Here is a 19533-nt window from a genome sequence, read left to right as displayed (position 1 = left end):
TCTGGACTTGTCTTTGAAAGAGCTACATGCGCATATAAATAGTTTGGGAGATGATATCCTGCTGACAGATTCCCTTCTAAGGGACTTTTTGCTATCTTTAAACATCCATCAATCTGTAATAACCCAGGGATCCCCATTTACAAAACAGAAGTGGGCACAGCATTTGTTGAAGCTCTGCACCCATTCAGTGCTGTGTCTACAACCTCTTCAATATATGTAGTGGTGCAGGGATCAGTTAGTCTTCTATGTGGTTATAGTGCTATAGTGGGAGCATGGCCTGTTTTATTCTGCATCTGTCTTTGGTTAGACCATCTGTGTATCTTCAATCAGAAGTGGAATATTCAGAGTAAGGTATACTAGGAACACATCACCACTTCTGCGTTATTTACCCACTCCTGGTTTTGGCTTACAAATACTGATGTAAAATACTGACCAAATACTGAACATGTGAATGTGGCCTTGAGGACAAACTAGAATGTTATTCATTGTATAAGGAAGTTTCCTCTAATTTATTTCTGAATGGCAAATTCTGGGTTGAATCCATTGCAGTTTGTATGCTTTGCATCACTGTTCTGTGCCAGCAGTGATGCCCTCTCTTGTCATCAGGGCTGTGGAGTCAGTAAGCCAAACCTGCGACTCCGACTCCTCAATTTCCCTTACTCTGACTCCACGACTCAGACTCCCACATATATTGTTTATATTTAAGTGAAAAATTTATTGTAGTACAATGTGAACATCAGACATTTAATCATTTTTATGATACAATAATCAAGATATTTAGATAGAATATAATGATGGAGGGATGGATGGAGGGATAGAGTGTGATAGACAGATGACAGCTACAGGCAGCAAATAGTACATTGCACATATCGCACATATAGTTCACACACTTTGTACAGAGAGCACATAATAATCACCTACAATATTAGCATTAGTTACCTTCCTGTGACAGAGATGAGCAGTAGTACTTTCACTTTCTCCAGCTCGGGGCCCAGGAATCGGATCCTGTGCAGTGCAGGCACCCCTCCCCCTCCTCTCTCTTGTGAAGACTGCAGAAGACAGGACAGAGGAGGGGAGATTGCCCCCTGCAGTCTGGAGCCAGTGCAGGACGGGAGCACTACAGCCTTTGATAGGTGCGTGCCCCTGCTTCTAGGAGGGGGGCAGCTGCCCCTCACTGGCTACGGCCATGATTCGCACACAGCGTTTTTGCGGATCCGTTTTTTTGCAGTAAAATGCAGTGTCTCTGGGCATCCCAGCAAAGTCAATGGGTTTCAAGATATGACATTTAAACACATCGTTTTGTGAGGATCCGTTTTTGGGCTCAAAAAGAATGATCATCTCAGTTTGTTCGGCGTTTTTCTAATCTGCTTTTGCTATTGAAAACATCTATGAGCTCAAAAACCTTTCAGGTGATGCGGTTTTTTAAAAAGCTTACCTGCTTTTGCAGCTGAAAAATGTATCCTCAAAAAACGCCGCAAAAGCGCTCTGTGTGAATGTAGCCTTAGATCAGGAATAGAACAGCCATTTATAGGACATTTCATAACTTTCCCAAATTCCTATGAAAAAATATTCCCCACAAACTGCATTAATCTACTGCACCCAATTTTTTTATATATTTTCGGAGTCTGTCCATTTTATACCGACTCCGACTCCACCAAAATGAGCACCGACTCTGACTCCACAGCCCTGCCTGTCATCACTGGCTTTTGTTGTAGAATACAGTATCTTCCATGTGTGACCCCTTTTAAGGGTAAGGAGTACACTTACCTGTGTCTTCTGATGTCTTGGTGGACTGGTTTATTTTGAAGACCATTTCTTCTTGGAATTGTACAGCTGGCTATGTTATGTCAGGAGGCATGCCTGGCATTCTGCCTATTTTGGTGAAGAAGTCTAGTCCTTAATCTTCCCATGAGAGCAGTGACCAGGGCTTTTGATAGCCGTGCTGTTTCTATGTGAAGTGTACGGCTATAGATTTCTTTGTCTGGACTCAATACTGTGGTCTTCTGTCCACACAAATGTCTTTTCAAACGGATTTCTTCCCATTATTAGGTTCTTATTTCTGAAAGCAAAATGCTCACAAAAATCAATGCTAATGTAGCCATTCCAGGAATATTCTTCATTTCAGGCGAGATACCCTAAACCGGACATTTCAGTTGCTGTTTATCTGAGAACACTTAACTAATTGTCTGAGGAAAATCAATTAGTGTTTACTTTCACTGTTTTTGTTCGGGTCTTTATGTATTATTTATGTCAACAGTGAGAATGTCATTGGCTTTGGCTACATGCGGAGATTGAAACTTGGTAATTTGTGATCTAGCCTTTCTCCACCCAGTGCATTAAATCAGGCAGCCCCAGTGGGTCCTTGCAGTCAAATGCTTCCAGCATCCTACCTGCTAATCGACCTCACTTCCTGGCTTCAGTCTGCCTAGTTATCAGCTAACAAAAGAAGAGCAGCTTTTGATCCCTGCAGACCTCAGAGGCAAGGAAATCATGGGAAGCAGATGCTACTTGGATTGCTGGATTTCCTCGCTTTCCTTTTTGCTGCAGCAATGAGCACTACCTTTTTAGACATGTAACAGGTATAGTGTTCTGCATGGCTAGACTCCAAGGGAAAACAATGAGCACAGCAAGGAACCAGGATTTTTGCTTTCTGATTTGGATGTGATGCTGCTGTAATTCTATCTGCAGTTCTTGCTGATCCTTCACCACTCGGCAGCTGCTAGAAGAGTAAGACTGCCTGGCAACCACCTGCAGAGCTGCAGAGATGAATTACATTTTCGGAAACAACACTCTCCTATACTCCCGCGCCAATCGTGGTGGCAATACTAGCTCCAGTCATAGCTCAGTAGGCCCAAAACAGAAGCCATGGGCAAAGAAAGGCTCTACAGAAGAGCTCCGAGCTGAGCCAGAACCTTCTCGATGGCAGCAGATAGTGTCTTTTTTTACTCGCAGGCACAGCTTTATTGACTGCATCTCAGTAGCTGCCAGCTCCTCCCAGGTAACTTGCCACTTGTTGTAATTTTTTATTTGTAATGGATTTTGAAATTTTAATGTGCCATTTTGTGTTTGGATGTATTCTGGTTTGGATTATGTGAATGAAATGGTCCTTTCAGGGCGTGTGGTTCTGCTTTCCCTGTGTGGATGCACCTGTTTGTGCTGCATTGGGTGCAGGATTCAATTAAAATCTCATAAGTGGACTGTGCGCTCTCATTTACTCTGCAGCATGAGATGTAGTTTAATGGCTTTCAGTGCTTCTCTTGGTTTGTGTCCAAAGAAAGTGATCATCCTGATGTATTGGAAATGGGGACAGTGAAATCTTTATGAATTGAGTTGTAAGCTACCTACATATAGATTGCATCTAAAGTTAAATGAATGTAGACAATGTGTACGTGTATGCACATTTTATTTTTTTAACCCTCCACTGTGTGTAGTGCTTTTTAAAGCTGCTCAACACGATTCACAGCAAGGAACTGGAACTGACGTCACAGAGAATCGATCAAACTAAGGAGGAGCCAGCAAAAAGCTGCACATTATACTTTATACTTTAATACAGAACATTTTATTTCACATTATACTCACAGTAAGCCCTAATTTTTAGCGACAATCGGAAAGTTTGCCATGTAACACTATTTAGTGCTGTTCATCCTCATGTGCATAATGTGATAGTGGTGCTTATTCAATGTTCAATGTTATTCTTCAATTTTTTAACATGGATGGTTATAGATGTTGGATGCTTTTGTAAGTTGGTACACATTGCAGTAAAAAAAAAAAGTGCTATGAATTTTTAATGTCTCGCTCATACATTCAGATAAACAGTTTAAAAGAGAAAGTAATACTCTATTGTAATAGTAACCAGCAGATTTCACCGAATGAAAGGCCCTTGAATCCATTGTTTCTTTGTAACAGTTTAAGTTTCATTTATTTATTGATGGGAAGTAATGAGAGGGTTTTTATCTTTTATATTCTGGATGACCACAAGCAGAGCGTGGAGGTGGAGCGATCGACAAGATTACTTGATATTTAAAGGATTACTCCACCCACATCAGCCCAATGTGCAAAACTGGACCTTTCTCTTATAAGGATTTGGGAAATGTTTGACAATATTCATAACTTATTTTTATTTCAAAGCTAGAGTTTCAGTACATTTCTCCCTACTGTGCGTCCACCCAAAAGCTGACGTTGACTCCGACTCCATAGCCCTGATAAATAGATCCTATGTTACAAGATTTCATAGATGTATCACATGGACTTGAAAAAGTTTAATCACTTTCAGTATAGATTAGATTTTACTTTTATTTTTGTAACTGGAATGGATCAGGTTTGTTTTTAGTAAAGCGTATTTTTTTTTTTAAGATTGCAGGCGTGCACTTTATTTTAGACTTTTTAAATCCGTTATGTACAAGACATTGTACGCTTCCTCTGTATTTATAGTTGGACACACTCACATAGCTAGTTTTTTTCTTTTTTTTGTGTAATGAAGATAAGATGATCTGACTCTACTTATAGAAAAACTTTTTTTATTTTTTCTTCAAATGTGGTAGTTGGATTGCGGTACGATCGGTATTCAGGCCTTGGGTATACAGTATATGTTTGTGGTATATTTGTTATTCTACTGGAGAAGATGGATACTTCATGGTCAGCGCATCTGCCACGGCTACTGTGTCGTTCATATGGGACAATGTGTCTTAAAGTATGAAACTTTTGAGAAAAAGTATAGGATAAGTGAATGTAGACCATATCCATATAATTGCAAGATTGATCGCCATTCTAGAAAAAAACCTGCAGAGATGAGCACCAGTAGCCTGATTGTAGGTGCATTCAGTATCTGACTCATGGGAATTGCCCAAATTATGTTTACATGGCGTGAACACATGTCACAAAAAAAAACAAGGTTTATTATTTCCATAGTCATTGCCAGAAAGCCAAAGCTGAACCTCTAGATTCTGCAGTGTATATGCAGTTTTAAGTGTTGTGAGCCCGAACAAGAATTGTCCCCATTTATGGGGAATGATGCACATGAAGTGTCATTGCAGACTTTTTTTGTGGATTCCGCTCAGAAACGACCTCAATAAATGCATGACACTTACTGAAGTGCATTAGAAACTTTAAAGAATACCATAGCTGTAAGTACGACAACATGCTTTTCCTATTGAAAAGTTTGTCTTTTTTTTTTTCCATTTTTTCACAGTTTGTGAAAGTATAATACTAGAATAAAGAATTCTTGTGAAAAATTGTGAATAAACACCCTCACAATACAGTAGATGGAGTATTAAATCTAATCTGTCCATAGGATCAACCCTCCTAAGCCATCTCTATGGTCATGCAGGTCATAGGAAGCTGAATAACATGATACCTTGATAACTGCGATCCAGTGTCTTATTCCAGAGTAATCCACATTTTTCTTAATATGTAAATGAGCTGTTATGCTTCATGGGCCAGACACAGATCTGCATAAGAATCTGTCTCAAGCTTATTTTTAATGAAAGGGGGCGTTACCAATGTGAGTCGTATAATGACGGACAGTCTGCGTTCCTGATCTACATGTCTCACATTGGTAACTCCCCCTTACTTTTGAAAGTGATCTCTGGAGGATGATTCTCAGGAAGATCTGTGTCCGGCCCATAGATCTTAACAGCTTACTTACATATTCAGAAAAATGTGGATTTTACGGAAATAAAACATTGTATCGCAGATATACAATTTTCATTTTATTCAACTTTCTATGACTTGCATGCCCTTAAAGACTGCTTAGGAGGGTTAATGCTACTGACAGATTCTCTTTAAACTGTAGACCTGTGCCCTATTTACTTTTTGCTTCTGCATTGTTAGACATACTCTCCAAAAACCTCTTGTATGCCTAATGAGTGTCTTTTTCGCATGCGCTGAGCCATTTTGCCATTCCATACCCTTTTATTGACAGACATGTTTGTGATATGCAAATTATGACTAAATGAAATTAAAATTTTTCAAAACACCTCAATTTATTCAGCATAGAGTATGAGCACCATGCTCAGGAATACAGGCACTTAACCTCATTGACAACATAAGATGTTAACGGTTGTCTGAGGAAAGTTCTGACACTGTTTGGCACACACATCATCAAGATCTGTTGCTGGTAACTTGCTGTGCAATTGCTGACCAATGATGTCCACGATATGCTCGATGGGAGACAAGTCTGGAGCCGCTGCAGGCCGTGGTAGCACGTTTAAGCCATGCAAGCTACATAGTTACATAGTTTATAAGGCCGAAAAAAGACAAGCGTCCATCCAGTTCAGCCTATTTCTTGTGCACTGCAGCTATTCCGCAGCGTTGATCCAGGGGAAGGCAAAAAAAAAAACCATGCGGTATAGGCCAATTTACATCATTGAGGAAAAATTCACTTTCCGACACCAATCTGGCAGTCAGATTAAATCCCTGGATTAATTAACTATCACTAAGCATAAGATGTAATTTTATTGTTCTCAAGAAAGGCGTCCGGCCTCTTTTGAACTCATTAAGTGAGTTGGACATCACCACTTCCTCTCCCAGAGAGTTCCAGAGTCTCACGGCTCTGACCGTAAAGAATCCCCTTCTATGCTGGTGCAGGAACCTCCTTTCCTCCAGACGCATAGTGTGCCCCCTCGTCTTTGTCACCATCCTTGGTATAAACAGGTCATGGGAGAGATCTCTGTACTGCCCCCTGATGTATTTATACATGTTTATGAGGTCTCCACTAAGCCTTCTCTTTTCCAACGTAAATAGGCCTAATTTTGACAACCTCTCTGGGTATTCTAGTCCCTCCATTCCCTTTATTACCTTAGTCGCCCTCCTTTGTACCCTCTCTAGCTCTAATATGTCTTTCCTGAGCACCGGAGCCCAGAACTGTGCACAATATTCTAAGTGCGGCCTTACCAGCGCTTTATACAGAGGAAGAACAATGTTCTCATCATATGCCCCTATTCCTCTTCTGATGCATGTCATGACTCTATTTGCCTTCGCAGCTGCTGCCTGACACTGGGCACTCCAATTTAATTTGCTATTAACCAAGACGCCCAGGTCCTTCTCCATGTCAGATTTCCCCAACTGTTTCCCATTTAATATGTATGGGTGACTGCTGTTTTTCTTTCCCATGTGCATGACCTTACATTTATCGGCATTGAACCCCATTTGCCATTTTTTGGCCCAACTCCCCAATTTATCTAAATCCTCCTGTAGCTGTGCCCTATCCTCATCTGTATTAACTACTTTACAAAGTTTAGTATCATCTGCAAATATTGCTATTTTACTATGCAACCCTTCCACTAGATCATTAATAAATATATTAAATAATATAAGGCCCAAGACAGACCCTTGAGGCACCCCGCTAGTAACCCTGACACACCCTGAGCTTACTCCATTGATAACCACCCTCTGCTTTCTATCACTCAGCCAGCTATTTACCCACTTGCACACATTATCCCCCAGACCAAGCATTCTCATTTTATATACCAACCTTTTGTGTGGCACGGTATCAAGCGCTTTGGAGAAGTCCAGGTATACAACATCCACTGACTCTCCCCGGTCCAGCTGTGAGCTCACCTCCTCGTAGAAGGCGATCAGGTTTGTTTGGCAGGAGCGATCCCTCATGAATCCATGTTGATATGGAGTTACAGTTATTATCATTAAGATATTCTACAATAGCATCTCTAAGAAATCCTTCAAACAATTTACCCACAACAGATGTTAAGCTGACTGGTCTATAGTTCCCAGGGTCACTTTTAGACCCCTTTTTGAATATTGGTACCACATTTGCTTGGCGCCAGTCTAGTGGGACAGTCCCTGTCCATAGAGTGCTTGAATATAAGATACAGCGGTCTGTCTGTCACATTACTTAATTCTTTTAGTACCCGGGGGTGTATGCCATCTGGGCCTGGTGACTTGTCTATTTTGATATTATTTAGGCGTTTCTGAACTTCCTCCTGGGTTAGGTGGGTGATATTTAGCGGAGGGTTTACTTTATCACTCTGCATTTCCTCCAATAAATTGTTTTCTTTTGTGAAAACAGTGGAGACGAAGCTATTGAGTAGGTTTGCTTTACCCTCATCGCCCTCTATGATTTTACCCAGGTTATTTTTCAATGGGCCAACTCCATCAGTTTTAATCCTTTTACTGTTTATATAGTTAAAGAACAGTTTGGGATTTGTTTTACTTCCCTTGGCAATTAGTCTCTCTGTCTCCTCTTTTGCTATTCTTATTTGTTTCTTACAGATTTTGTTTTTTTCCCTATAAGATATTAGCGCTTCCTCGCTGCCTTCTTGTTTAAGTTGCTCACAGTAGTACGAGCAACATGTGGCCTGGCATTCTTGTGCTTAAAAACTGCTCCTGGGATACTTTGAATAAATTGCTGTACCACTTGTTCCAACACCAAATCATTATAACGCTGAGCTATTCGTGGTCCTGAAATGAAGACTACTGTACATTCTTCCACCTCATATCATAATCCAGGGAGTGGGACCAGTGTGACTTTGCTTCGTGAAGGTCTCTGCATGAGATTACTCAAGTGGTTTCCAGACCATTCTCAGGCTATCATTGTGTCTAAGACAAAAGTGGGGCTCCTCTCTTAAGAATATAGACCTCCATTGCTGTTTTGCTCTGCACCATGATAGCCTTTCAAAGTGGTAGCAAAAAATCAGTGGAACACCTGGACATCTGGCTTGTTGGCCAATGTTGTGTAAATACCTTCTGATGTCTTAGGTTTGGTATGTGATATCTAATTTTACTTGCAGTACAAAGTGAATCAATTATGGAATCATTGGTACAGACATTTCTGCACTGGAGCCAATGCCAGTCCACATGTTACTCATGCTACTGTGAGCAGCTTGCCAGAACTAACTGTGCTGCTATGTCCTGCAACTTCTTTGGACTTGTCTCTCATTAAGCACATTTGGGACGTCATAGTTTGGCAATATCAAAGGGAGCTGCCAGCAGCAGATCTTGATGATTTGTGTGTCCAAGTGCATTCAGAGCGGCTGAACATTCCTCAGACAACCAATAATATCTTCATTGATAGCAGCCAAGATGTGTATCTTTGTATTTTGTATATTGCGTATTTTGCTCACTACAATACTGAATAAATCAAGATGTTTTGAAAATGGTTTCCACGTTACACATTTGCAGATCATCATTAACATGGCTATTGATCCTGTGATTTTGATAATTCCACAACTTTTCTTTATTGGTGTTGCAATTTCAGTATTGAGTTTTATATAAAATCTATTGGCTGCGTATACCTCAGAAAGACAGTGGGCATCTTGGCACCTAAAAAATTCCTAAAAACTGTAATATTTAAACCAAAACACTCCCTTTTAATATGAAGATTGTTGTACGGGCTGTGGTGAGTTTGTGCTGCCTGCTTTGGGGGGGCAATAATTTATCACTTGAAGAAATGCTACTTGAATTTCTTTTTTAGTACAGTACTGGGAAATACTGAGAGAAAACATTACCTAATAAAGCATATTTTAAAAGGCGTTACTTGCCCCCATTTTGTGAATGGAAGGTCTGGACTTTTAACCTGATTGAGTCTGGTTGGATAGAGGGGTATACAGACCTCTGCTCCACTAGTAGCACATAATGACTATACACTAGACCCAGGTAGTGATTTGTATACCTTTCTGCACTACTAGACGGAGTCCGTGTCCCTTCCCCATATATTTTCCTCCATTATATACTCCGCTGGCAGATAGCTACACTTTTGTGGCCAGTCTCTGGCAGCTACTGGCACCATGGGCATCTAGGTTTTTCTTTCTGCTGGACAAGTTGTATGCTACAACTGCTTGTCCAGTGAAATGAGGTTTGTTGTACAGTACATGAATATAAACAATCAGAGCTCAATTCAGGAGGAGGACCCCATGCTGTCAGCTGCTCTTTTAACTCTGTGTGTAACAGACTCAGTCAGTGACAGCCAGGCTCCATGATGGATGGATATGCTGGTGGAGAGATGATATCTTGATCATATTTTTACTATATAGACAGTTAAACATTATCGTTACTGCTCCTGTACATGTAGCTTCTTCAGCGTGGGGCCTGCCATCTCAGCTTTTACTGTCAAGATGAATGTACTTCAGTTATATGTTAAAATATTAACATATGAAAGACTTGGGTCTTGTATGCGCCTGTGTCCCTTGGAGTCTACATGGCACAGCACAGTGCAATTACTTGAGTTTCTGCTAATGCTCTAACCTTGTCATGGAAGCAAGTCTCCATAGACCGCATCTTATGTTGCCATGGTGTCACCATGGATAAAATTATCTGAGTTGGTAGATACTCTCACAGACGGCTTGCCAGTTGATTGGACATGCAGTTTTCAGATTTTTTTTTTCCTCTAGGAGAAAAATGATGTCAGAGCTCATCGTTGGGTCCGTTGACCCAAAGCTGAAAAAAAAAAAAGTATGTTCTGGTTTAGGTCATTTAGGGTTAATTTTAAGAAAATAGAATCAGACCCTGCACACTCAGCAATGTCTGGAGACTATTTTTAATCCTGGTTTGTTACTGAGTGGCACATTAGCATTTGTGCCTTGTAGAGCTGGAACTGTGACATTTAAATAGGCCGACTTCTGCCTGCTAGGATTTGTGCTAGCCTTGTGTGTCATAACATACTGGGGTTAATCACATTCCCATGCAGCTGGCCCCAGGGTGTGTTTTGGTGCCTGAAGATAGAAAATTGGAAGCTCCTCCAGGAACTTTTCACTGATTTGCATGAATATGCGCAATGGGCAAAGCAGCAGAATATATTGGAATTTTATAAATAATGGAGAATATTGATCATGGAGACTCTGGTGTTGAACTTGTAATAAATGCTCAGACTGTGTATAATGCTGTGTCTGGGCTTGCACATGGTTACCTTTTTTAGGAGTTCATAATGTATTGTAGAAATATGTATCCAGAGTGTAACTTTAACAAAAGATTTTAATCCTCTGTATATTCTGAGCTGTGTATCTGATCACTTATATAGTTTTCCAAAAAATACTTGACCGTTTTTAGATTCTAAAACATAGTAAAAATATATATATAAAATGGTTCACAAGTGCTCATTACTGTTGTTTCTCAGGGAGGTGGTTAATTGATCCTGATTTTCCTCCCCACATCAGCTTCATATTGCCATTGTAGCCATCCTGACTCAAAGAGCTCTTACCTTCTCAGCATGCTTAACCCTACATGTACTGTATGGAGAGGAACTCAAAACATAGAAGGGAGAAAGCTAAAGTGTTGTCCTCACTCAGGCAATCACACCTGTCACGGAGTTGGATAACACCAGTGTCGTTTCGGAGCTTTCTACACTGTCAAATATATTGATTTATCAGGTCATATGGAGATTGATTTTGGTTTTATATCCAACACATCCGTCTCATTTGTCATCTTGTCTTATGTGAAAGCTGTTCAAGGAATGTGGTCAGGGGATAGCAACAGTAAGTGAGTCGTATCGTGTGTATGTACATGTGTCTGCACTATATATATACAAACTTACTGGGACACCTTCATATAACGCAATCAGGAGCTTTTCTGACATCCCATTTTAAATCCATAGACGTTAATATGGAGTTGGTTCCCCTTTCCAAAATTTTAAAGTGTCTATGTTTTAGGTCAGACACTGTTGGACGTGAGGGCCTAGTTCACAATCTCCATTCTAGTTCATCCCAAAGGTGTTAGATAAGGTTGAGGTCAGGGTTGTGCGACCAGCCAGGTTTTTCCACAACAAACTCACCCAACCATGCTTTTATACTTTGTGTGCTGGGTGTAGTAATACTTCTAGAACAGGAAAAGGCTTTTCCCAACCAGTCCCACAAATTTGGAAGCATACAATTGTCTAAAAGGTCTCGGCATGCTGAAGCATTAAAAAGGACCTATTTGTTCTGAGAAAAATAAGTGATACTAAATTAAATTTATAAACCACTTTTTTTTTTTTTCAAATACATGTCATTAGCAAATTGGTTGATAAAAGCAGGTGCAGATGACTCTATCCGATTATGCTGATCAGAGATTGATCAGAGTGGGATCCAGTTTTGTCGGAGGCGGAGAGAAAATATCATGATGGTATGGTGTGGTATATGGGGTACAAAGATAGTGGGGCCATTCTTCATCAATGGAAACCTCAATGCCGCTGGATATCTGAAATTGCTACATGATGGTGTGTTGCCCTCTTTATGCACTGAAGATGGCACGTTCCCTGAGTTTTTCCAACAAGATGGTGCACCACCACATTATGGGTGTCAGGTCCGAGCATTCCTACATGAACAGTTTCCTGGAAAGTGGATTGGTCATCGTGGGCCAGTTGAATGGCCACCAAGGTCTCCCAATCTGACCCCCTTAGACTTTTATGTTTGGGGTCATCTGAAGGCAATTATCTATGCTGTGAAGATACGAGATGTGCAGCATCTGAAACAGACACTGGAAGCCTGTGCTAGCATTTCTTCTGCGGTGTTGCTATCAGTGTGTCAAGAGTGGGAGAAGAGGGTTGCATTGACAATCCAACACAATGGACAGCACTTAGAACACATTTTATGAGTGGTCATAAACTTGTAAAAAACGCATGAAAGAATAAAGTTACGTTAAAACCAAGCACACCATTGTTTTTCTTATGAAATTCTCAATAAGTTTGTGTCACATGACCCTCTTCCCATTGAAAAAATAAAGTTGGATCCAAAATGGCCGCCATGGTCACCACCCATCTGGAAAAGTTTTCCCCCTCCCATATACTAACGTGCCACAAACAGGAAGCTGATATCACCAACCATTCCCATTTAATTTAGGTGTATCCATATAAATGGCCCACCGTGTGTGTGTATATGTATGTATACACAGACTCCTCAATTTCCATGACACCGACTCCACAACTCCGACTCCCTCATATATGGCTCATGTTTAAGTGAGAAATTTACTGTACCACAGATTCATCTCAGCTAAAAGTCTAGACCCTTAGATCAGGAATAGGACAGACATTTATAGGACATTTCATAACTTTCCCAAATTCTTATGAAAAAATATTCCCCACAAACTGCATTGAACTACTGTACCCAATTTATTATATATTTTAGGAGTTGTAGTTGGTCCATTTTATACCGACTCCGACTCCACAGCCCTGGTACCAAATGTGCAAGAGCGGGAAGGTTGTCTGGGACTTTTATATATTGATGACCCATGATAGGTATATGGTTGTGCTCGGTTGCGGAGCAACACAGCACAGCTCCATTGACTGCATAGTGGCCGTGGCAAGGTACTGCACAAATGCCTATTGATTTAAATAGTGGGGGGGGTAGATCTGTTGAGCTCCTCAAATGAGCGCATCCATTTGAGGGGGGGGGGTGGGGTTGCTGGATGTCGGATCCCCACTTATCAGACATTAATTACCTATATTCTAAGGATAGGCCATCTATATAAAAGTCCCGGACAACCCCTTTAAATCTGCAGGATTTAGTATGGACTCAATCTTCTTGTCTTGTCAAGTCGTTGACTATAATGGGAGAATCTCTTAATTTATTTTACATCTAAATTCTCCTAAACGGTTTCACAAAGATATCCAAATACACAATGAAACACTAAGTCAAAGTAGGAGTAAACTTTGCTTCTTTCAACCAGGAGTCTGAACTTTATTTCTTACTATTGTTATTTATCATACATGTAATAATATGACCTGTGTATTCTGCAGACAAGCTAAAGGAAAAGGACCAAGCTGTTTAGAAAGGATTAATCTGCTAATAAGAGAACAAACCAGCTTGTAAAGGGTTAATTTGAGTCTCTTACTACATACTACACAGATAGAGCAGCAGTCAAAACCACCCAGGGAAGGCTGTAGGATTTACCAGTACTGCTTCAATCCTACTGCAGCTGCTCTGTAATATACAGGGAACAATCTGATTTTGCCACGATGGATTAGTCACGTCTATTGCCATGGTCCGCACTCAGCTCTTAAAACTATGAATTCTCTGAAGTGCCGAAGTGTTTCACAGACAAACATACCAGGCTGTGATAGTGCAGCCTGATCTGATTCACTATGCCCATGGTTTGGACAGCGTGAATCTAGTGACTGGTTCCTTTAACTGTATGGTGGTCTTGCTGATCAATTCCAAACCAGCTTTTTGGCATTACAAACTGTCTTACTGATTTGTACTTGTAATTATGTCTGCAACTATCCTTTAAACGCCAGTGTTTGAAAACACACTCTGCTTATCAGCCTGATCTGGCGTCCCATTTCATTGAGAATATGTGCTTGTGATTGTAAAGCCAGCACCTTCCATATGTCACTGTTTCAATGCTTAGTGACCCGGTTGGGCACAACCTATGCGCCAGCTTAACCCCTTAATGGGGGGTTGTCTCAATAGGAAACTTCAGGAGCATACCACTTCCTAGTCTCCCAGCTTCCTGCTTTGTTTTTCAAGTACTTTGCAATTTTACCCTTTTATGAACCTGACACAACTTTAAGGCCTTGCCTATTATAAGGCTTTAAGTTAAAGCCATTTTTTAATTTATTTTTCTTCATTTTTTGCATGGTCCCATTCCAGGAGTCTTAGTATTTTTATTTTTTTGTCAATGTAGCTGTATGAAAGCTTGTATTTTTCGGGATGGGTTGTATTTGTCAGCAGAAGCATTTTGAGGTTCATATAACATATTACCAAACTTCCACATCTTTGTGGTGATATAGAAAAAAAACAGCAGGTCTGTTTTTTTATGATTTTTAATTTTCTGCTATCTACATGTTGCACAAATAAGGTGTTAACTTTATTCTGTGGGTTATCAGAATTATGGAAATGCCAAATTTATAGTTTGTTATGTTTTACTACTTTTGAATGGTAATTTCTATATTTCCAAACAGTTGTTTATTTTGTCTTTTGTTGCCTTATTCTGAGTCCCATACATTTTATAATTTCCCATCAATAGAGCTGTGTGGTGGCCTATTTTTTGAGTGACCAAATGTAATTTTCAGTATTACTTTTTGATATTTTGATACGACTATTTGATTTACTTTTTATTGCGCTTTTTTGGAGGTGGAAGGTGGGACAACAATTTTTTGTTAAATTTTTTTTAAAACCCGGTTTAATAGAACGTAGTTTAATTTGCATATTAACTTTATTCTGCAGGCAGTGCTAAAATGGCTACCCAATTTTTTTTTTTTTTTAACTATTCTCATACAAAAATAGTTTTCTTTTAAATATTCTTTAAGGGTTTGCTGTAATACGAGACTTATAACTTTTGTTTTTCATAGACAAAGGTGTGTGAAAACTTGTTTTTTGTGTTTTTTTTTTCTTACAGCACCATACTGGATAAATTACCATATATAATGTTACAGTACACCATATATATTATTGAACTTTTCTACCTTTTGCCACATTTCTGGCTTCAAACATAAAGATCTAAAATTCAAATTTTTTTGGGGAAGAATCAGCAACAAGTGGGACACAATCGTGAAGTGGAACAAAATTTATTGGATATTTTAAACTTTTTTAAAAAATTAAAAACTGAAAAGTGGGGCGTGCAATATTATTCAGCCCCTTTACTTTCAGTGCAGCAAACTCACTCCAGAAGTTCAGTGAGGATCTCTGAATGATCCAATGTTGTCCTAAATGACTGGTAATGATAAGTAGAATCCACCTGTGTGTAATCAAGTCTCCGTATAAATGCACCTGCTCTGTGATAGTCTCAGGGTTCTGTTTCAAGTGCAGCGAGCATCGTGAAGAAGTGTTCCTTGGTCCCCATATAGAGGTTATACTGCTAGATTAGCGAGCAATGCTGGTCCTAGAAGTTACAGCAGGAGGCTAGCTGTGTAGACTGGTTGGGCTCCTGCAGCTGATAACACTGGAACAGAAGCTGTGCTCCATGACCGATACAGGTGCATCTCACTAAATTAGAATATTATCAAAAAGTTAATTTATTTCAGTTCTTCAATACAAAAAGTGAAATTCATATATTATATAGTCATTACAAATAGAGTGATCTATTTCAAGTGTTTTATTTCTGTTAATGTTGATGATTATGGTTTACGGCCAATGAAAACACACGTCATTATCTCAGTAAATTAAAATAATTAGCAAACACCTGCAAAGGCTTCCTAAGCATTTAAAAAGGTCCCGTAGACTGTTTCAGTAGGCTCCACAATCATGGGGAAGGCTGCTGACTTGACAGATGTCCAGAAGTCAGTCATTGACACACTCCACAAGGTCCCAGAGTTCCAATTTTGATTTGGAACTAAAGGTCCCAGAGTCTGGTGAAAGAGTGGAGAGGCCACAATCCAAGCTGCTTGAGGTCTAGTGAAGTTTCCACAATCAGTGATGGTTTGGGGAGCCATGTCATCTGCTTTTTGGGTTTTGTTTTTATGGCGTACATTCTGTGGTAAGTTACTCTGGATCATGATTCTCCAGGTCAGTATGATTGTGGCGATACCAAACGTATCTTTTTTTATTTTTTTTTTTTTTTTTATTTAAGTGAAAACATTTTTTTTTCAGGAACTTGGTAAAGTTTTTTTGTTTGTGTGGCGAATTTCTAAGACCTGTAACAATTTTGTTTTTCTGTCGATTGAGCTGGGTGAGATTGGAGGATATCCCGTGAACAGCCTTTTGTTGAAAACATATGGTTGGTCCAAAACTACCTTGCAAGGATTTCCGAATGTTGTGAAGTAAAAGTTTGATAAAACTCTCCCAATTGTCAAAGAAATTTTAAACTCCTTGTTCCTTGGAGACGCCTCCACCCATTCCATCTTCATCAAAAAAGCAAGTTTTTCCAAATACAATTTGTATGGAGGGGGTTGCGAACTAAAACGTGGGAAGAATTGTTTTGGATCCTGCTGCTGTTACATTGTGTAAAAATTTCCTTACACCAGGATTGCATCGATTGGGTTTCAGCATCCTAGATATCTGAAAATTTTATGTGTATTTTAAAGAGGATACACATTGAATACTCCTTGAAATTTTTTTTTCAGCTTTAAAATCAACAATTCATTCTATTCATACAATACAGCATCTTTCAAAAAAGATATGTCAATTCTTCAATGTTTACCTCTCGAGTCCACTCGAAACTGGATTATTGATGTGGATTTCTCATGAAAACTGCAGCAGTGTTCAAAAGTATTAGGCAGGTGTGGAATATATGCTGCAAGTGAGAATGCTTCAATTAACAAAATGCAAAGTGAATAAACAAAAAAAAAAATCTAAATCAAATCAGTATTTGGTTTTACAATCCTTTTTGTCTTCAAAACAACAAAAAAACATACATTTTTCTAGATATACTTGCACAAAGTTTTTGAAGGAAGTCGGCAGGGATATTGTTCTAAAAATTCTTGGAGATCTAAGCATAGATCTTCTGTGGATGTAGACTTGTTCAAATCCTTTTGTCTCTTTATGTAATTCTAGACGGACTCGGTGATGTTGAGAACAGAGTTTCTCTCAATGGAAGTGAATTGAGCGAAGCGGAACATGTCTAGTTCACACGTGACCGCATGTATGCAAATCTCATACATACATCTTCATTTGCAACTTAATTTGCTGAAATGCTGCTCTAAACTTGCAAGGAACCTCCATCATGCTTCACTGTTCCCTACAGACACTCAGTATTGTACCACTCTCCAACACTTTGGAGCACAAACAGCTTTGTTACAGCCAAATATTTCAGTTTGACTCCTCAGTCCAGAGCACCTACTGACATATTTCTGCACCCCAGTTTTTACGTTTTCGTACCTGATCGAGTCTCTTGTCCTTGTTTCTATGTGGAAGGTTGGGTTTTTGTCTGTAATTTTTCTGTAAAGATCACTTCTGTACAGTAGATGGGTGTAGCTGGGTCCCACTGATTACTGCCAGTTTTGTGTTGATAGCACTACTGGACATCTTGCAGTTATGAAGGGAAGTAAGCATGCTGTGTCAGTCATCTGCTGCATTAAGTTTCCAGGGCCACTGCTTCTACGGTTATTAACATTTCCCATTTCTTGGTTCCCATTTCTTGGTTGTTGGATTAGAATCTGCCAATACAGGCAAATTCTAATCCATTTAAGGAGACATCTGATTGGCTCCAAGTTAATTCTGCTAAAGGGCAATGACTCCAAACATACAGCCATTAAGGGTATGTGCCCATGGTCCGAATCCGCCTGCGTCCCCGTCACTGTGGAATAGCCACGCAGCTTTCGCCCTCATTATGCAAGTGAGCAGTGTCTTTTTTTTTTTCACATGCAGACTTTCCTCATAGATGCTTATCTCTGGGGAAAGTCCACACGCGGACTTACATGAGAAATTGACATGCTGCGGGTCTAAAAGACGCTCCACAAGTCAGTGTCCGCGGGTGATCCGCAGGTGTACAGACATGCTTATTGGAAATGAGATTTCTTGAAATCCCATCCCCTATGCTGTAATATCTGGCCGCTGTGGGTTTGACACTGCATAGACATGCAGCCTCAAACCCGCTGCGGCTCCGGATCGTGTGCACATACCCTAAGAACTATATTCAGCGTAGTGAAAAGTAAAAAGATTCCTGGTAATGATGTTCTGGCATCCACAGAGCCCTAATCTCAACATCATTGCGTTTGTGTGGTATTCAATGACGAGACAGAAGGTTTTGCACAAGCCAACATTCGCACAACATCTACAAGATGTTGGGAACCACGTCACTTCCAAATTCCATCAAAAACTGTGTGCAAGTGCATCTGGAAGAGTTTTGTTCAATCACTTTGCATTTTGTAAATGATAGTTTATTTTTATCAACACTGATATTTTTGAAAGCGTTGTTACTTTGCAGCATTTGTTCTACACCTGCCTAAAACATATGCATGATAATCGCCTGTATGTTTCCTCAGAAAACTGTGTGAACATACCCTAAGCATGAGAAAAGGCTACTTATATTTATGATGTATCCTACTAATATGCTACAGACGTCTATTGGCGGAATATCTCTTGAGCAAAAAATTAGAGCACTCGCATGTTGCAACTGCGCTATTGGTTCATGGAAAACTGCATGTTTTCTTCTAGTACTTGTTTTGTATGTATTTCTTTAGAAGTAAAGATTACTTGAAATGAAAGTTACTTACTCTCTAATCAGTTACAATAAAAATGTTAGACTCCATTTGACACTTGAATGTCAGTCTTCTGTACATGTCTGGCCATCGGATTGTGGCTTGTGTGATCTGACCTTTGATTCACACATATTAATCTGTGCTGAGAATTGATTATTCATGCCTAGGAACAGGCTTGTCTGTCCTTTTTCATTCCGCTGGTGTAGCTTAATTAACGAACGGGTTGGTGAGCTGCAGGGAAAAACATTTCTTTTGCTGTGCCTGCTTCTCTTTTACTAGTCCAGTTCACATATGGCACAATTTTAGATGTAAGATTCTTTTATTCTCAAGCTTAAATATTTTTGTAGTATTTCTTATAAAAGGAATTTAAAAGGATTCTGATCATGGCCAGTATTTCTCGGAATGTAATAGAAATTCGTCGACAAAAATTGCATCATCCCACTGTCCAGCAGCTTCACCAACACTTTCAACAGACGGCATGCATGCAAAGATCGTATAGCTCTGCAACGTTACCTTCTTCCTCCAAAAGCAAG

The 19533-nt window shown here is 39.7% G+C and overlaps 1 protein-coding gene across 22 annotated transcripts in view; it reads left to right on the top strand.

The window, feature by feature from the left end:
• Positions 1–19533, top strand: part of DLG1 (discs large MAGUK scaffold protein 1) — a 279892-nt gene that overhangs the window by 89820 nt on the left and 170539 nt on the right. For 2 of the 22 annotated variants that reach the window (XM_073675032.1, XM_073675035.1), the window contains exon 1: positions 2418–2998. The exons of 17 other annotated variants lie outside the window; for them this stretch is intronic. In XM_073675032.1, the coding sequence (XP_073531133.1) occupies positions 2765–2998 (234 nt within the window). In that variant the 5' untranslated portion in view covers positions 2418–2764. Of the gene's footprint in view, positions 1–2417; positions 2999–19533 lie in introns of those variants that run through there. 3 more of the 22 variants (XM_073675033.1, XM_073675036.1, XM_073675034.1) reach the window with 3 other exon arrangements.

The sequence above is a fragment of the Phyllobates terribilis genome, unplaced genomic scaffold, assembly GCF_046119375.1.
Source record: "Phyllobates terribilis strain yellow unplaced genomic scaffold, ASM4611937v1 Scaffold_3__8_contigs__length_932513732, whole genome shotgun sequence".
Lineage (NCBI taxonomy): Eukaryota > Metazoa > Chordata > Amphibia > Anura > Dendrobatidae > Phyllobates > Phyllobates terribilis.
This window is presented reverse-complemented; position numbering and strand designations above follow the sequence as displayed.